Source organism: Aythya marila, assembly GCF_965140915.1.
Source record: "Aythya marila genome assembly, chromosome: 12".
Taxonomy (NCBI): domain Eukaryota; kingdom Metazoa; phylum Chordata; class Aves; order Anseriformes; family Anatidae; genus Aythya; species Aythya marila.
The window spans coordinates 1,893,522-1,912,908 of NC_139053.1; the positions used below are offsets into that span (position 1 = coordinate 1,893,522).

A 19,387-nucleotide genomic window follows, 5' to 3' on the forward strand; every position below is an offset into this window, starting at 1 on the left:
AAGACTAACAGGAGGAAAGTTAGTTGGGGTTAGTCCGGTCAATGGTAAACCATTGAATTTCATCCTGGAATGTTATTGCAGCCCTGTTGAAACTTGAAAAAAAAAGCAGTATTTCATAAAATACATTTGCCTTCTCACTATACTCGTTACACAAGAACGTATTCAGCTCGGTTAAACAAAAATAGTTTCCAAATACATATACAGTCAGTCTGCTTCTCTGAATTGCCAGCGGTTTTAGAACCAAAGCACTCTGGGATCAGAAAGTTCCTCCATTCTTCCTTCATAGCCATTTAATTTAATGTGCCCTCAAACATACCAGCCTGCAGACTTGAAAACCCTGGTTTTATTCAGTGTACAAACAACGCTTTTTCTTTTTCCAATCTCAAACTCACCATGAACAGAAATAAAAAGCTTCACATACAAACTTATTCTTTTGTGCTTGGCTTGGACTGATTATTTCAAGAGACTGAAAGAAGACAGATTACACGGTATTGAAATATTCTGCAGTCTTAATTAAATGTTTGATTAAGTATAAGTTGCGTCAGTAAAAGACAATTCAAAACTTGAGATGCAGATTTTATACTTTAACAATAAGACCTAATTTGAACCATTTGCAGGTAGGATGGCTGAAAGAGCCAAATCTCCAAAATATTTACTGTTCAAAAATCCAAACCATATGGCTGTTTTGTGGAGTCATCAACTCTGAAGCTCAGAAGTTTCATGGATTTTCAATAAGTGCTACAATGTCAAGAAACATACTGTAAAGTCTTCACCCCAATTATTAAAGGGTATACACCCTTTACTTCCTGACATCTTACAGGTAAGTCTGTTACTCCACCTTGGCTTTGTCTAAGCCACCCTTTGCAGGTCTACAGGCTGGCACAGGCAGTGCAGGGAAGAGGGCAGAGGCAGTACTGCAGCAAGCAAGCAGGGCTGCTTCCTGACCCAGTGTCACGCAACAGATCCACACATGGTGCTCATGGCACCCGGTGCCAGGGCCCAGGCCCAGCAGGAGAGCTCTCCATGAAGGCTACAGCAGCTCAGGCCAAGTTGACCTCAACCTTGATAGAAAGGAGGAGATGTGCTTAATGCCCGGCAAATTCAAGGCTAGACAAAATCTGTGCTATTTCACAGTATACCTGCTGGTATTGCCATCTCTCTCCCTCCCATTTATTTATTTGTTTATTTATTGGAGGTGACAGGGTTGGGGGGGGGGGGAAGGAAGGTTTGGAAGGGGAATGAATGTGTAATGTGATTACTTTACATGCATGCTGTTAAATGCCCAGAGGAAGTGCTTTCCCAGAAGTGGGAGGGGATTTATACCATCAAGCAGGGTAAGGTGGGCCCATCCCGTAACAACCAGTGCGCTGCCCAACCCTCCCACCACACTGCATGTTGCTCCCCTGACTGTTTACCAGTGCATGTTTACCTAATCTTGCAGTACCCTCCCTGGGTGCAATTCCCATGGAAGTCTGGAGGAGAGCCTGATGTGGTCTTGGGTAATTCTCAAGCTGAGAACCAAGACGAGATGCTGACCCAAGACCTAGAAGCTGACAGCATTGGGCAGATGATCCTACTATTTTGTAGGAGACAAACCATGCAGGAGAGCTATTTCTATGAACCACCATTAGATAATTGCAGCATTCTCTACAACCCAGCATCTAACAAAACCACAGTACTACCTACACATTTTCATTCTTTCCATTCCCCCTTGCTCCTGTTTACTAATACCAGCTCACAATTACAGCCTCCATTCAACAATTCAGTGCCGTTTCCTTCAATACAATCACAGCTACCACTAACTTCCAAGGGCAATTTTACACTAGCAGTAAGAGAGAATCAGCACTTCCTTTTCACTCAGTTTCTCCAATGTCCCCGGCTTTCAGAACAAGGTGAGGTTTTGATACATAGTTACGACAAACCTTTCAGGAGGAAGATAATCATATGCCACCTGGGTTAGCACAGAATTCAATTTCTTTTCCAGCATGCTTTACACCAGCCTATAGCTATTAAAGGGAGACAGTTTCAAGCCAGAGAATGCACAGTAAAGCACAGCTGAATTGTTTCCCTGCTATTCCCAAGAGCCCACAAGCCCCAGGCTAGGAGCATGTACCATCTTCAGTAAGCAGCATCATGTGTTACTCCAGGGCCTTCTTCCCCTGGATCCCTCCCCTCATCTTTCAGGTAATGTGGTCTAGGTTCAAAGCAGCTTGCAGAAGCATCTTATTTTACATCAGCTCATCTGCCGCACAAACTTTGGCCCACTTGTAAACACACTCACCCTTTTTCTCCTGTCTCTTCAGGCAGAGCTGCCTATTGCTTCTGCCCACCCAACAAAAATCCATCTCCAGCTTGATTCATAACTTGAGATAATTTATAAGAATAGGATTCTCAGGCAAAGAAATAGGGATGGAACATCCTTTTTTTTTTTATAGGGACAATTATTTTCCTTAAATATTTCCCTTTAAAGAATTCCCCTTAAAAAACATCCACTGTTCTTCCCCCAAATGGTTTCTACTCTATAGCAACTAGTGCATAATTTTTTTAAGCTACCCTAGAAAGACAGCACAGAGACATAAGTATCTACACATAGAGCAATGTTTTAAGAATATTTTGTTTGTGGCTGTGTAAGAAATTGACAAGAAAACAGATAATATGGTAGGTTAGCCCTCTTGGAAAGCATAGAATCTCTGGTGTGCGGCTGCATTGACCTAGAAAGCTCCAAGCCAAGATCTTCACACACTGAGCAGACCACTTTCACAGAAATAAAGCAGGTTGACCTTTGAGGAGAGTGGAAAAAAGTTATATTGGTGGGACCAACTTGGCGATATGATTCAGGAAGAGGCCAGTTACATTAATAACTTTAAATATATTTAACAAATAGTTTTCCCACACAGCCCAGAGAACAAGGAATAGAACAAGGAATATTGAGTAGAAAGTTCTATTTAGCTTAAACTAAAAAGCTTAAACATTCATAACTGTGACATTATTGCAGTTATTTTATTGGAGTTAAAAGTAATGAAGTGTAATTCTAATTTATAAGGAGTCAGTCAGTTTTAAAATGACTTAAAAAAAAAACAAAAAACTTCAACTAAGCACAGAAGTAACAGAAAAACTAGTACTGAAGTCCCAGGAAGAGGTCCCCCTACCCACCCTCTCCCCCAGGGTTTTGAATTCTAAATGTAAGGACAAGTACCAAAATGTGTCCTGACACTTCCTCCACTGTTACAAACACTTTTGATAGCAGGTAAATATAAAATTCCTTTGTCTAGGACATGTAGAACTCTGAAAAAAGAAAACTTCTCTGAACTGGCAAACTTGTTGAGCTAACATTTACACTTGATCGCATAGACTTATAACCATTCATTACAAGGAAAAAAAAAAAAAACCAGCAGCACCAAGTAATTCACTTACCATTAGTTACAGTAGGCATTTTTATTACATCAGAGCTTTAACATTTACCAGAATACTGGGTCAGGTAGACTGGGTCAGGTAGAAGGGAAAGGGAGAATAACTTAAAGCAGCCTTGGTGGAAACTAACATTCAGAAAAGTTACCATCAGCAGAGTAGGAGCTTCCAGAAATATATATGTTCTAGCATCTACACAATCTACAGGACATGGTGAACCCTAGTAGTCTCACAGATGTTTTCAGTGTTGTTGAACAGTCCTTCAAAGTGAACATCATAAGAAAAACAAGCAACCATTTTTACATCTATTTCCCTTTTCTTCAGAAACATGACTTTCCAGAAATGGTCTTACTATGAATTTTCAGATGTTACAAAGATTAAGGACAACACTTGCTATGAAACTGTAGATTAAAAGGCACACATCATCCAGAATTCAAATTTGCACAAGTGACTAATTGTCAGAGAATATGCCAAAATCACAAAGTTTAAGTAATTTTTTTCTTTAAACATAAGCTTCTTACCTACTGATCACTTCTTGCTATTAAGTACAATAATCCAGACACTCCGATTCAAGAAGTTCCCAACACATTTGTCATTAGCATGTGTTGTGAAAGGATTCCCCATATACTCATCATACTTATTATCCCCTCTAGTCATTTGCAACTGAATAAGGAAAATCTAACTGCCCAACATGAAAATTTTATCTTTAGTATCCAAAAATGATGCTTTCATTGGTAAGCCAGTAGTGGTAAATAAATAATGTGATAGTTACTATATTCTTTGCACCCAACTCCCACACTACTAGTGGTCACAGTCTGAAAAACCTTAGCTGACCATAATTAAAAGAAAAGTAGGAATATACATAAAACCAGCTGTCTTAGACAGCATTTTTATTAAAAATGGATACACAGAGACATAGCAGCATTTACAATAAAGAGTTTTTAAAAAGGCATCAGGTTGTAAGCCAACCATTTGAAAAAAAGGCTTTGAAATGTAGTCTTCCACAGCACATTTTGCCCATATGTCAATAGGGAACAGTATAACTGCCACTTATCCAAAGGACAAACAGGCTACACACAGTAACTTATCTAGATTTCAATCCCTTTTTCTGAATAGTTGGTCACATCAAGCATCACCCTCCATAGCAGCATTTGGAGCACTCGGTGTGCTTTTAAGTGGCTGGTGTACTTGATCCATTTCTTTAAAATATTTTAACGTTCAATAAAAATATTTCAAATAGAAAAATCTTCTGTCATGAAAAATGCAAGGCTTCCTTTTCAAATTCCATAAAAGCTTATGAACTTCACTGGCAGCCTTTCCATAATGGAGCAGAAGTTAGAACCAGCAGAACAGGCACTTCAGCAAAATTGTCTGTCAGTTTGTATAGTCACATCTGCTTCAGCCCAGCCGACTGTTTCTTACTACTTTGTGGTGGCGTAAGGACCCCAGTGGGGAAAGGTGAAGTCCTATTTTGCTCAGCCAATATGGCTTGTTTTGCTTGAGCTTTGTCCTGAAAGCACAGAAGGGAGAAAATCTTTACTTTGCTATATCAATGGAACAGATTAATATAATTTGGTGTTTTATAACTTCATATATTAGCAATCTGGAAATGCATATATACTAGTAACTGATAAAAACACTATTGCAATACACAATAGCCAGTGAATGAGCCCCAGAGATTAATATTGAACTTTTGGAATCTTTTGGAATCTGATGGTCAGCATTAATAGTATTAGTATTTTCAAGACAGCTAAATTTAGAAGCTACTGAACAGTAAGAGGTTTAACTTCTACTACAATTAAATAACCTAAATATTAAAAAAGCCTGATTGTTTAGATTAGGTAGATTAAAAGGCACGATTGTTGGACATGATTTTGATCCTTTGCAAGTTTCTCAAGCTAAGAACCACTACTGCTCAACTTCTTGTCAACCACCACTGTCACATAGCAGTTCCCTGAGATCAGTCTCAAATGATCAGTCTTTATTTTCATTTTTTCATCAGATAAGGTTTTATTTCCCATTTTTCCTATAGAGAAAGGTCTAATACACAATATTTGAAGTACCCCAAGGGCAGAAGTATGCTTCCCATTTCTAGGGTAATTATTTGTTGTTTGAGATGAGGCTGAAATCACAATCACCTTTTTGTACTAAACACTGTACAAGTCAGGTTTTTCCCCCCGTAATTTTGCAGCTAGAGTACCACCTTATGTCTTTTACCATCTGCACACACAAGTCTCAATCCGATAATGCTTCACTTGAACTTACTGTATGTTCTAACCAAAGAAACAAGACTTAGGCGATTTTAAGACAATTTGTCTTCATTGTGCACATACGTACCAGCAAATCCAAGCTGTTTATGTGCGTCTGTATATTGTGCAAGTCTTCAGGAGCTATACCTCTAAAGTGTTTGAGTTTGGAGCTTCCTACTTCCCGTATAGCCATAGCAAATGGAACCATCCATTTTACGCATTCCTCTATCTCACACCATTCATAACCTGGAAGACAAGACACATGCTGATCTGCCTGAATTAAGGCTTATATTTGAAAATAAATTAGACAGTCCATAAATGCCACCATTACATACCTGAAACTTTCTGCATCAACTCAGATGAAGAGAAGTGGTACAAAGCAGAAGCTGCAAGTACACCATATGTATATTCCAAGCAGCCAATATCCAGCACACAGAGATCCAAGAGCTACAAGACAACAGATGTTTAATAAGTCTATTGCAAAACATTTTTTTCAGATGAAAAAGCATTTGAAGGATGAAATCAGCCTTACCTCCGCTATTTGTACAAATATTTGTTGTGGATATTGTCGCAACAATACCTCATAAAGCTCATTTAAATATGCAGCTTGCATGTAAATGTTTAGCCATGATACAACTGTCAGTGGATTTAAGTTCCAATTAAGAGCCTGAAACAGTAGACATACACAAGACTTCAGTATTAATAAAGAACTCATAACTTAGACCATGCAACTTTATTTACTCTAGATAGAAAGCTATGATTCCTGCTGGTCAAGGCATCTTTGGAACACGCCCATCTAACCCTCTCCCGTACATCCTCCTATTGATAGGGTTGATGAACAATTACTTCTGTTAAATATTCATGTATTGGTGGATACTTTAAATCACTTGTTACCTAGAAGACACTATTTTTTAATTAGAAATTGAATCTCTTACCAGCACTTAGGATTAATTGAGACTCTCTGCTTTTAGTTGACCTTTTTAAAAACCCAAAGCAGAACTAATCCTACTTAGAAATATTACCTTCATAATGATCAATTCCATACTGAGGATTTCATCTTCTGTACAAGCTCCATCTGTAACATAGGCAAACTGGTGCAACTTTGGTGGATAAATTTCCTGAGAGATAGGAGATCAAGCATTCAATATGAGAAATAGTTTGTAACTAGTCCCATGTGTTAAAAAGCAGAACAACTTACTGCCACTTCAGCATTTCAAGACAGATGGGGGGAAAAAAAAAAAAAAAAGAATCAACCTCCCCATCCTAACTCATTATTCTCCTTTACCTTTAACATACATAGACATGTTTTTTAACCTTTCTGCCCTTAGTCTTCATCTTTCACTTCTGAAAGATCAGTACAGCATGCATTGTTTGACTATGGCATCACTGAGGTGGTATCATAATTGACATTGATATTTAATAGTTTTAAATACATCCTTTTATCCTTTGTGTTGTGTAGCTCTAATGGTCACAGACACTTGTATACCTACCAGGGTGTACAACCTTATAAAAACTGTTAGAGTAATGACCTCAGGTCTTGCAAGTTGCAGACCAATACCAATTGATCACAGAAGTTCCAGTGGACAGTTGAAGGCAGTAGCTGTATCAATGCAACCACTATCCTTATTAGATTTTCCACATTAATGTTACTGCTAACACAGAAGCTGAGATATCTTGCTGGTCCAAGAGATACTGCATGGATTGGAACAGGTCAAACAACTCCTCAAACCCTACCATTGGAACTGAGCTGCTTTTCAACCTGAGGAGACAGCTTGGCCTAACTGCTCAACAAGTGCAAGGTTCACCTTAAACAGAGTTCACTAATGAAATCTAATTGTTTAGAAGCAAAAGAATTTGTGCTTAAGAATAGACTGAATATTAATATGCCTCTTAAAAGACAGAGTGATAACTTAAATTATTTTAATTGTTCAATTTGTTCCAGTAAATAAGGAATAACTTAGACTCTATTATCTGGTAGATAATCCACTGACAGTAGAATTGCATAGATACTGTGATGTTAGCTAGTCTTAACTTTAACCACTTCTAAAATATAGGAAAAATTTTGAGATTTATTTTTTGTCTCCCACTCAAATGATAGCATCAAGCTCCATAAAGCTTGCCAAAATGCATCTTGTGCATAATAAGTCTGCTGTCTGTCCATTCACTTTTTTTTTTTAAGGTAAAAGCTGGAGATACTTACCTCAAGCTTTGCTGCTATGAATAAAGAAGAGATCCCAATAAGTTGTAATAGTGTTTTTACAACATTCTGTTGCGTTGCCATAAACCGATCAAAGAAATCTTGTGCTAAATAAAAAGTTTCTCTATGAAGCTTGTAGACTTCACAAACCTAGAGGTATCAGATTAAAAAAGGTCAAGAACAGTGTTAGAGTCAAAAGCAGATGCTACAGATGCATTAAAAAAAATCCAAGACCTAGACATAAAATTCATATTAGGTTTCTGCTTCATTGATACTGAGAACTAATAAGTTAACTAAGAGCAGAAGCTAAGCAGTTTCCTTTGACTCACGAGACAACTGCCAGTACAGTAACTCCTCAAAAAAAAAACAAATAAAAAAAAAAAACACGAACAGATTAGAGTGAAAGCCCTTTTAAGAAATGCATGTGTTCTAATAATGTCAGACCTGCAGTTCCTCATATTCACTAAAATGCATCACTCCAACACCTTAAAAGAGAAAATTCTCACAACTGCTTTAGAATGAAGAATAGAGACTATGTCACCAAGTCATTCAAGCAGCAAAGATACTCCCATACAGACAGTGGGGTTGTAGTACATTCTATAAGCCAGTAGAACTTAGAGCTTACCCCAGAGAACTTAGAGCAGCCTACCTAAAGGAGGTCTACAAGAATGCTGGAGAGGGATTATTTATCAGGGAGTACAGGGGTAATGCACTCAGGGGAGGACAAGGGGTAATGTCTTTAAGCTAAAAGAGAGTAGATTTGAGATTAGATATAGGGAAGAAATTCTTTACTCAGAGGGTGGTGAGGCACTGGAAAAGGTTGCCCAGAACAGTTGTTGACCCAACCCTCGAAAAAGTTCAAGGCCAGACAGGATGGGGCTTTGGGCAACTTGGTCCAGTGGAAGGTGTCCCTGCCCATGGAAGGGAGGTTGGAACTAGATCGTCTGTATAGTCCCTTCCAAGCCAAACCACTCTATGATTTATGTTGTGAGATGCATCTAGTCTCTAATGCAACTCCCCTTCCTTCTTACAGTAACTTGCATAATCATCTGTGCAGGTTTTCTCTGCAGCATGAACTTAAAAAGCTTACATCGCAGAGCATTAGGGACTAATCTAAATGAATATTGGAATACATTGTTGGTACATGCACCATCAACTCAATTCACTGTATGGATATATATGTTTTGTAATTGTAATTTGGTGCCATTCGTTGATGAACTTAAGATGGCAACAAGTGTCTAGTGATAATGGATTATGCAAAGATCACGAACAGTAGTCGTAGCAGTTACAGCATACTTCAGCAAAAGCACATTTGAAATACTCTCAGGCACAGAGAAACTCACCTCCATTAGCCAGTCTAGAAGAATTGTTCGCATTTTAGGTTGCAGGAGAGGGTGCCTTTGCATATAAAGTTTATCCCTCACATATGTATCCTCTTTGTTTATCATGTTTTTCCATACATCATCTCTGTTGGCCCAGCTAAGACAGAAGAATACGTTTAGTCTCAAGTCTAAGACAAAAGAAGACAGACAAGCAGTAGCAAAACAGCAGACTTACCCCAGAACTGGTAATGGTGAAGCTCTAGTTGGAGCAACATTTAGATGTATAAAGTGAGAGTAATCAACACCAACTGGATCATCATCTTTATCTGGAGTAGGAATCAGCATATGGGGATCTTTGTTAATGCTATTCCAGGACGGCTATTAAATGAGAGAAAAGATTTTACACTATGACTTTAAAATAATAATTTTAGCTACAAATAGATGATAGACTTTGGAAAGAAACTATGACAGAAATGGTGATTAATTCTTTAAACTGTACAGAATCAGAGGCTGGAAGGGAATTTTGGAAGTCATCTTGCCCAATGCTCCTATTGAAGCATGGCTATCTACAGCAGGTTGCTCAGGAACACATCCAGACAGCTTTTGAATATCTCCAAGGAGAAAGACTCCAGCCTCTGTGCAACCTGTTCTAGTGCTCTAGTCACCTACACAGTAGGAGAGAATTTTCTGATGTTCAGACAGAACCTCCTGCATTTTATTTTACCCCATTGCCTCGTCTTGGAGACAGGCTCTCTTCAGTGGTGCCCAGAGACATCTTATTGTGTCTTCCCTTATTTATTTATTTGTATGTATTTATATACATTGACAAAATCCTCCCTGAGCCTTCTTTTCTCCAGGCAGAAGGGTCCCATCTCTCTCAGCCTTTAGGAGAGATGTTCCAGTCCCTTAATCATCTTATGGAGCCTTCACTGGACTCTCACCAGTACTCATCTGGTTATGAGTCTCCCTTGTAACATGGAGCCCAGACCTGGAAACACAGGACTCTAGGGGAGCAGAAAGGTGTTGCTCATTTTCACAGCAAAGTTTGCAACTAGATCTGAAGAACATTTATCTTGTTTTGCTTCTGAAGGACCATAACTATACTGTGGAAGTGTATTTAAGTCAGTGTCTTGTGTTGTCATATCACATTTTGACTTCAGGTAAAGAATAAGCAGATGCAACTTGAAAAATCTAATTTCTGCTTGAAATTATACAAATGCAAGGTCAGAACTTCTGGTAAGCAATACGTAGGCAGACTGCCTGGAGTTCTTGGTTCCCTGTGAAACATCCTTGATGATGAACACAGCAAAACTGTAATTTATAGAATGTTCTTTTTACTTGTTCTTTGCGTAGTGTTACGTTAAAAAAATAAAACACTTCAGTTGATCAAGTTGTTTCATGAATAAAGCAAGTACATGTTAAGGAACTGCCACTAAAGCATCAAGTCAACCATTTCACATAGAGAATTTTGCCAAGGCCTGCAAACATTAGAACCTATCATAGCCTTTTTCTCTGATTTGGACCAGAATGTACATTCAGAGTTACTTTCCTCCTGGCTAACTGTTAAAGCTGTGGGCATACACTTTTCCCATTTCCCCAGAAAAATACTACTTCTTTTATTTCACTGTAGACTACAAAGCCAGCCCCATGTCACCATGCATAAGCAAGTCAAAACTTAGCATTTCCCTTTAAGTGTAAAAGGCAGCCATCTTGCTGCAGCAATAAAAGGACAGAAATCCTTAACAATATTCCTAATATACTCCAATAATAATAATAATAATAAAGAATCTTTAAGATGCCAGCAAGTAAAACATTCTACCTGAAATTTTGCCCCCCTCAGAGAAGCTTCCACACCTCATTTTTGCTGTCCTTGCTACAAGTGACATCACTTTCCAACAAAATGGCTACCTCCTAGCACCAGCTTCAGAAACAGAAACCACTGACTTCAGAAATGAAAGCCATAGTTCAATCATAGTTATGACTGATTTATACTGTGAGATAGATAGGTAGTTTTCTCTTGGATTTCTACACGCAAACACAGCATAGCTCCATAGTGCCCAATAGTATGTAGCCCATAGCTACATATTCACCCAATTCCATGATTTAATTCAGGCAGCGTAGAAGGAAAAAAGACAGAATAGAATCTTTATCATAAAAATGTAAGATTTCTTATGAACTGAAATTTGAATAAGTGCCACATTAGCATTGCTTTAAGTTAATTTTTGCCCTCCCTCACAGACTTTAGATACACTTTGTCCTCCCAGCTGCATGACAAGCCCAGCTGCCAACAGCTTTTGGAGAAGCACTGTCTTATCAGTTAATCAGCAAACCAACAGAAAAGCCATAAATTATAATATTTAAAGCTACCTACTACACCAGCAACATCTAAAATAAACGGGTTTTGCTCCACAGAGTTCTTTACCAAAGTAGATATCACACATACTACAAGGAAACAACAATGGCAATTGATTTAAGAGAGATTTCACCACTCACAATCTTCTATAAGGAAACAAATCAGGGTTCAAGAGCCTCTTAGATGTTTTGAGAAGGGAAAACAAAGATACTAGATTGCATAGGAGTGGGAAAGGTCAGTTGGTCTCACCCCAAAAAGTAGCATCTTAACAGACGAACATCAATATCGACTACTGGACTGCAGCCTTACTTTGCCCATCAGAAATAGTAAGAGCTATAGTTCAAGCCATTCTCCACTCACAGGAAGCATTAGAGGTTGAAGCATAGGGCTTTTCTTCACCTTTAGAAAGGGATTCCAGAAGTATAAAAAAAAAAAAAATCACAGAATCACACAGGATTGTCTAGGTTGGAAGAGACCTCAAGATCATCGAGTCCAACCTCTGACCTAACGCTAGCAGTCCCCACTAAACCATATCCCTAAGCTCTACATCTAAACGTCTTTTAAAGGACGAGAAAAGAATAACTCACATAATCAGATTGTTCCCATTCTTTTTGAATAGCATAGGAGATTCTGGTACTTTTAATTTTCAAAATGGTCTGAATATCACCCTGCCCTACATTAGGCCAAAGTCAAGCTCTCAGCTTGGATATGGTTAACATTGCTAACATGCTTGTTCAGAGATGTGTTTTTTGTTTTTGTTTTGTTTTCTCTTCCCTTTTATAGAATCTCTTCAGGAGATATTTTTCAAATCAGTTAGATAGAACATTTTGGCAGCAGTAAGACTGGATTCTGGAAAAGTAGCTAGCGAGAAACTGATCAAAACTATTTCTGGAAAGTTTGCTCTGTCTCTTAACTCAAAGCATTAGCTAGTTCCATCTCAAGACTTCTTACCACTTCAAGTTTCCATTCTCCACTCTAGACTGGGGAGACCATGTTCTTTGAATCATAATTGCATGGACTACTCTAATCTAGTTAGATGAATTTTGTTTTACAGAGCCTTGGAAGTGCATGTGTCCACAGAAAGCAGCCAGAATTAATATGAGAATTGCTAGCAGAATTACAGCAGTGCTACTTCTCTGAAATCAAACACAGAATTTACGCAATATTCTGCTGTCACAAACCTGATGATATAGCCACCCTTTCATCACATAAAGGGTAACGGCATCCTAATTAAGAACTCAGGCCTTATGTTCAACAGAAGCAAACTAATGAATTGACTATGAAGATGCCATCAAGTGGAATGTGACTACGATATTTTGCCTCATGTATAACCTAGTGTCAGTAAACAATTTATTTAATGTAAAAGTCATGTGGTATAGGCTGCAGTGGATTTATAGCTACTTGCATTTCAGAATTGTTGTGCCTCAACAGAATAACTACCTCACTGGCTATCATACAAGCCTGCTATACTGCTGCTGGAACCATAAACATATTCTCATTAGTGGCCCATGGCAATTTGTATCAGAGAATAGCTTGTGTCACACCATAGACTGAAGAGCTGCTGCTGTGCAGCCAAATGTTAGCTTTTTTAAACAGATCTGTAACAATCTGGCTACTTTGTCACAACAAAAAACCTTCTCTATGTAGGGACTGATACACAGGTATCCATTTTTATCTATGTTTTACAGAACCAAAGAGCCAAATTCCTACCAGTATCCTATGCGTAACTTGAGAAATTCCTGAGAAAATATTTTGGACATCGATTACTTAAATTACCTACATTTTAATATACCAGTTATTCCTGAAAATAACATTTAATAGCAGCACACAAAAACAAACAAACCAAAAAAAAACCCACAACATTGGAAATCTATCTACTTTAGAAGTTGAAGATTGATATATGCAAAATATACTCCAAGCTTCTTTCCACCGTTTTCCTGGATTGGGTCCACAATAAGTTTTTTTTTTTTTTTTTAACAATACCTTATTATTATGCAATAAACACATATGAGAAGCCTTTACTCAGTCCAAACAGAATGAATCTTTTGGTAAAGAACTGTGGTGAAGGACAGGCAGCTCTTCCTTGTCAGAAGTGAGAGATTAGTTTAATATACTGCACAAAAGAAAGACAGAAGGGAAGGAGAGATCCCCTCATTAAATGCTCACCATTTGAGCCCTGCTTAATATGTTGACTGATAACTAGTATACGCAGTTGCAACAAGCAGAGGCCATTCCAAACAATGATGCCCATCTGTTATGGTAGCACTTCAGTCTTAGAACTTCCAGCTGCCACTGCTGGTTAGATGTGCCACATTATGCATAGCCTTGCGTACCAAATGAGTACGGTCTGTACTCCCTGATCATGACTTTTGCAGCTTAAGTATCACTCTGCATGTGTGTTAACTGGCTGAAGTCCTAGCAACAGAGTGAGCAAGCATGCGTATGTATACAGAGGAAGAAAAAAAATGGAATAAAACTACTTCAGAAAGTAGGCTAATCTTGCTCTTTTATTTAGAGCAAGCATCTCAATATACGAACGCATCATGCTTTCAACACCGTATACCAACATAGCATCCAATAAAAATACCAATATCCAGAGCATGTCAGATTTGAAGGGCACTTAAGGGAGTTAGAGGATGCTGGTGGAATACATTTTGACTTTGTAACTCAGAGCATTCTGTGTCCTATTCAGGAAAACTGGCCCTGGTCACGACTAGCCTCCACTGAATAGCCTGATTTAAGTCCTTTAGCCACAGCTTAAGTGACTTCCCAGAAGTTATCCACAGAAAAATTAAGCCTATTTCACCACCACAGTAGCATCTTACAGCATAAGCCTCAAGGTTCTAATCAGGAACTTCTAGTACTCTGTCAACCTGATAAAGACACTTGCCAAAGGGAACAGAGGTGGCTGTGAAAGGAACAAGTGATCTTTCCTCTCTCCCAGGTGATTTGTAAGCATAGACATGGTTGCAAAAAGATCAGTCTAAAACATGACTCAGTTTGTGTGCTAAAATGCCTCATGCTTCAGCCTGCAAGACACAGTACATAAGAAAAGCACCCTATACTTGCAGGTCTCTAAATAAGAGAATGTGGAATCCCATCATGTGGAACTAAATGCATATGAAGGCTTTCGTAAGGTACACCCTTGCACTCCCAGGACAGTTGGGAATGTTAACATAAGGGTTTAGGCCAATACAGGCCTTGTCTCTTGCAAAGACTCCAAAGTATGCTGCATGAACTGAAGTGTTTTGTGTTCTTCATCAGCCAGGGTTGGTAGCCCTCTTGGCCACTGCAATACAGCACGTGGTAGCTGCATGCCTGTGGCATTGTGTCCATGTTATTAACGTACTGCAAAATAACACTAGAGTTAACTGAGAATGCAGGAACATGAACTGAGGCCAAATCAGTTACCTGGTTTTCATATTGCTTTTTTCTATTCATTTCCATTTGGGCAATTTCTTCATCAGGATCCTGTAAGAACTACAAAAAGAAACGTACAGCATTAGGAGCAGAAACCATGGGATGAACCAGCACTCACTGCTGCAACACACACCCAGATCCTTCAGGACCACAGCCCCATGACAGACCACTACTGGAGCACCCCGACCACCACATGGTGGCCAGCCACCCAACAAAAGGGCGCAGGAGCCCACGGGCCAAGGCACGCAGCGGGGCAGGAGCTGGCCTGCGAGGGCCAGGGCGAGCCACGCTTCCTGCCCCGGCCTGCACTCACCGTGGCCACATCAGCTTTCCTCTTGCGGGCTCGCATGGCACCCTCGGTACCCCCTTCCCCCTTGGCCGGGGCCTTCTCCTCCGCGAAGTCGCTGCCAAGAAACAAGAAGCTGGAGGAGCCCGGCGGCGGGGAGCCTCCCCCCGGGCTCGCCTAATGGAGACTTCGGCCTAGGCGGCCCCAGCCCCGCGCGGACTCACCTCTCCCGCCGCATGGTGCCTCGCCGGGGCGAGCAGCAGCCCTGCGAGGGGCCGGCCGGGAGCCGCGAGGGCAGGGGCCGGCAGGGAGCCGCCGCGCAGGCCTCCGCCAGCCGGGCCCCAGCCCCCACAAAGGGCCGCGCCAAGGCCCGGCGACGGGGCGGGAGGCTGCGGCCGGGCACCCCGGGGGGGCGGCCCCGGCTGCTCCTTCCCTGCCCCCGTCCCTCACCCACCCACCCGCGGCGGCCGCCCGGAAGCTCAGCGGTGGCCGCCCGGTGGCGGGGCACCGGGGCAGGGCGGGAGGAGCGCGGCGCGGGCGGGCTCCGCTGGGCGCCTCCTGCCTCACAGCGCGGCCGCTCCCGTCCCTGCGCACAGCGCGGCCGGCGCCGAGCGGGACATTTAAACGCGCGGCTGCGGGGCCGCCTCCCCGCCCGCCCGCACACGTGGCCCCGCGCCCAGGCCCCGCGGGACGGCGCCCGGCCGGGGCGGGGTCTGCGGGGGGCGCCGCTCCGCCGCCGGGGCCCGGGGCTGCGGGGTCGGGCCGGGGCGGAGCGGGGCGGCCGCGGGGGAACCCCCGCCCCGGAGGGCCGGGCCGCGCCGGGCCGGGGCTCCCCGCCCGCCCCGCCGTGTCCTCAGCGGGAGGTCAGAGGGGGCCGGGCGCCGCCATGCCCTGCCCCGCCCGCCCCGCCTCTCGCTCCGTCCCCTCCCCGCCGGGCATGGGGCGGCCGCGGCTCTTCGGGCGCCTGAGGGCGGCGGTGCTCGGCGTGGTGCATGTGGCAGCGCTGCCAGGTAAGCGTCGGGGCCCGGCGGGCGCCCCCCTGCTCTCCCCGCGGGCCGGGAGCTGAACGAGCCGGTGGGTGAGGCGGCGGCGAGCTCGCGAAGGGGACCGGTGGGGGAGGACGGCAACGGCGGCTCGGGACGGGCTGCGCGGGGGTGGGGCTCCGCGCGGCTCCGTGCAGCCGCAGCCCGGCCTCCTGCCCCCTCCGCCCCTCGGCGGCTCGGGGCAGCCCGCAGCAGCCGCCCGGCCTCCCGCAGGCCGCTGCCGGGCACTACCCGGCCCCGCTCTGCCCGGCTGCGGGCCCTGCGCCCGGCTCACCGCGAGGTGGGACCGGCCCGAGGCGCTGCCACCGAGCTCGTCGCAGCCCGCACCTCGGCGCCTGGCTGTAGGAAGCGAGCGTCAGAAAAGACTGCAATGAATTTCCCTCAGTATTAGTTCGGAATTCCGGGGAAATCCGTGCATGCTCATCTCTGGCACGAAGTTCTTATGCTGCAGATCAGATAACATCCACCTTGCAGACCAGAATGTTAGATTACTTCAACTGATTTAATATTAATTGGTGATTAGCATAGGTATTCTGCTGACCTAGAGGTCAGGTCTTGCCATAGCATTGGATGGAGAATCACTAACACGAGATAAGCTGCAGTAAGTACAGGATTAACAAGCTAGAAACAGACATGGTACAATAAGATGTTATACAGATACTCTTAAAGTTTGCAAATTAGTCAAATTAGTTTTAGGAACTAAACAGTTACAGCAGATCTGTCAGGTTCAGCTAAGGAAAGAGATGCCATTAAGGCATGTCACAGAGATCCAGCAGCCATTTAACAAGCCTGATGCTTCTCCCTTTTTCAGTGTGCCAGTCCCTATAGCTGTCTTACCAGAAAATTGTTACTGTCTGTGGTTTCAGTTTGCACTTGCACTGCACAATGTTACAATGGGTAAACAATGTTGTTCTTGCAGGGACACCAAGAAGTTCTCTTCCTTTGACACAAATCATTGATCAAGCTTGTCAAGAAGCAGAAATTTACAAGGACGCTGGAGTTGTAAGTTTTGGTTTTCTTCTTCCTATGGCAGCATTTACACAAAGCTGCTTCTGCATAGCCAATACTTTGAACTGAGTCTGAGTGACCTAGAATTCATTAAATACATCTTAAGCCACAGAGCTCAGAAAGACATTTAAACATACATCTTGTATTTCAACATAATGCATAGGCCTTCTAGGTTTCAAAGCCTAAACTATGCATCACGTGCACCCAGAATTGAAAAACCTTGGATTCAAACTTTACAATTTAAGTTGCTTAAATAGGATTACTGTCAATTTCTAAGAATTAAGTCAATTAAAAAAAAAAGACACAGAAAGTTGACTGCAACATGAACTGTTGCTGCCATTCTAGGTATCTGAATGTAGGATGCTTCATCATCCAGTTTGACAAGCCACTTTGTTTAGCTCTGTACAGCATACTCTGGTTTCATGAAGTCATGAAGGAATGGAACATGCACAATCATAGGTACTGAGTATCTCACTTATAGGTGGCAGGGTTCCCCGACAAATAGTGCTTGTACTACAATTGTATAGTTTATTCAGGGACCAAAATATCACCTTGGACCCCCTTTTGCCTGATTTAATCCTTCCATCCTAGCCCCCTGGGAGCAAGCATGTCTGCTCTGCACATCTTGAAGGGAAGGCCCAAAAGGCCATTCTTGACCAGAGGCAAGAGGCAGGTACTATTGCTGAACTGCCATTGGACCTAGAGTGGTGTAATCATCTCTGTAGGTCAGCAGAATTTAACAGGGTGTATGTCCTTTTGAAATGTTGGATGTTTTAAACATTTCATTGCCCCTTGTCTGCACATGTTGATGTGATTTTTAGTTGACCTGCCTACTCTATTATTCACATTTTTGGTGTGCTAAGGTGATGACCTGCTGTCTGAGGTTTGAAAACGGCTTAAATGAACAAGTAGTCACAACTGAGCTGCTGTTTTCTGCAAAACTTTAAACTGGGGTATTCTTTTTAACATCATAAATTACAATGATACCTTACAGACAGTGCAAAATTAAATCTAGGAGTTTAGTCTAAATTATGGAATACCAAGGTCAAAATGCAAGACAAGTCACATGAAGTAGGTTATGGAATGAGCACTTGTAAGGCTAAATTAGGAAAGAGTGCTGACAATGGAATTGTTGGAAGGATAAACAACAGCATAGAAGAATGAAGTTTATGTAGGCAAGCTTCAGTGCACTACCAGTTAAAATAATCTTTAACTGCAAGTGGTACAGAACAAGTCAGTTTTCTTCCTTTTTATACCTGTAGAAAGAACAAGTGTGCAATTGCTCTGTGTTCTGTACTGTGACATTCTGTCTTGTCTTTGCTTTTGCTGTATCAACATGAGGTATAATGTGATTTGATCTACATCAGACGAATAGAAAGTACTAGTCTGTTTTCCTGTGTTAGAGGATGTGGTTCTGTAACCCAGAAGCCATTGCCCAGATTCCAGTACTTGTTTACTTGTTTCCCTTATGTATACACTAATAATATATTAAAGCCTTAGCAACAGAGAGAAAGCCAAGTATATCTAAAGGTAACTGAGGATAGAAGCAGTTAACTTTCACCACAGTTGACTGCACTCAACTCAGAAATAATTTTTAAACCTACCTTTAAGGTAGACAGATGAGGTGAATGCAGTCATTCTCTACATGTTCGAACAAATTCAAGGCATAACTGCATTTCCTGTAGAAGTTGTAACAACATTAGTATACAGGCCAAACCAATCTTTATTCTAAAGGTCTGTACATAATAGTGTTACAGCAATATGACAAGCAAATCCTTTATTAATACCACAAAGGTCGGAGATAATCAGGAGAGCTTCCATAAATATCACTATGGTTGCCTAACGCTTACTGTAATGCGTTTGTCTAGTTTTTCCCCAATACTTTAAGAGAAATGTACACTTGCATGATAGATACTAAAGAGCTTCATGGCTTTTGCACAGATCCTACTCTTCCAAGTTAGCTCTCCTGATTCTGTAACGGAATTATTTGGTTTCTACCCTCCCCAATATTCAGATTGAACTGTTAACCTGTCCATTTTTTTTTTGCAGAAAAAAAAAATAGAACCATAAAGGATTTATCCTAATCCTTATTTCTAACTGC

General features: G+C 41.8%; 2 protein-coding genes across 4 annotated transcripts in view; one reads left to right on the forward strand and one right to left on the reverse strand.

The window, feature by feature from the left end:
• Positions 1–3,167: 3,167 nt before the first annotated feature.
• On the reverse strand, positions 3,168–15,807 carry CCNE1 (cyclin E1). The gene is made up of 11 exons (XM_082770225.1): positions 15,460–15,807; positions 15,263–15,353; positions 14,941–15,009; positions 9,412–9,554; positions 9,198–9,333; positions 7,858–8,004; positions 6,680–6,775; positions 6,190–6,324; positions 5,993–6,104; positions 5,746–5,903; positions 3,168–4,918 (listed from the first exon to the last, which is right to left on the reverse strand). Exons 1-11 carry the CDS (start codon positions 15,471–15,473, stop codon positions 4,796–4,798), a joined length of 1,224 nt encoding a protein of 407 aa, XP_082626351.1. The 5' UTR covers positions 15,474–15,807; the 3' UTR covers positions 3,168–4,795.
• Positions 15,808–16,029: 222 nt separating this feature from the next.
• Positions 16,030–19,387, forward strand: part of LOC309882812 (uncharacterized protein F13E9.13, mitochondrial-like) — a 49,413-nt gene continuing 46,055 nt past the window's right edge. For all 3 annotated transcript variants that reach the window (XM_082770228.1, XM_082770226.1, XM_082770227.1), the window contains exons 1-2: positions 16,030–16,245; positions 17,198–17,280. In XM_082770228.1, the coding sequence (XP_082626354.1) occupies positions 16,122–16,245; positions 17,198–17,280 (207 nt within the window). In that variant the 5' untranslated portion in view covers positions 16,030–16,121. The remainder of the gene's footprint in view (positions 16,246–17,197; positions 17,281–19,387) is intronic.

Excerpts from the sequence above, each read along its gene's own strand:
- CCNE1 (XM_082770225.1), bottom strand. Across the intron at positions 9,555-14,940 it reads AAAAGCAATATGAAAACCAG|CCGTCCTGGAATAGCATTAA; the intron begins GTAACTGATTTG and ends CTCATTTAATAG. Across the intron at positions 4,919-5,745 it reads TAAACAGCTTGGATTTGCTG|GACAAAGCTCAAGCAAAACA; the intron begins GTACGTATGTGC and ends CTGTGCTTTCAG.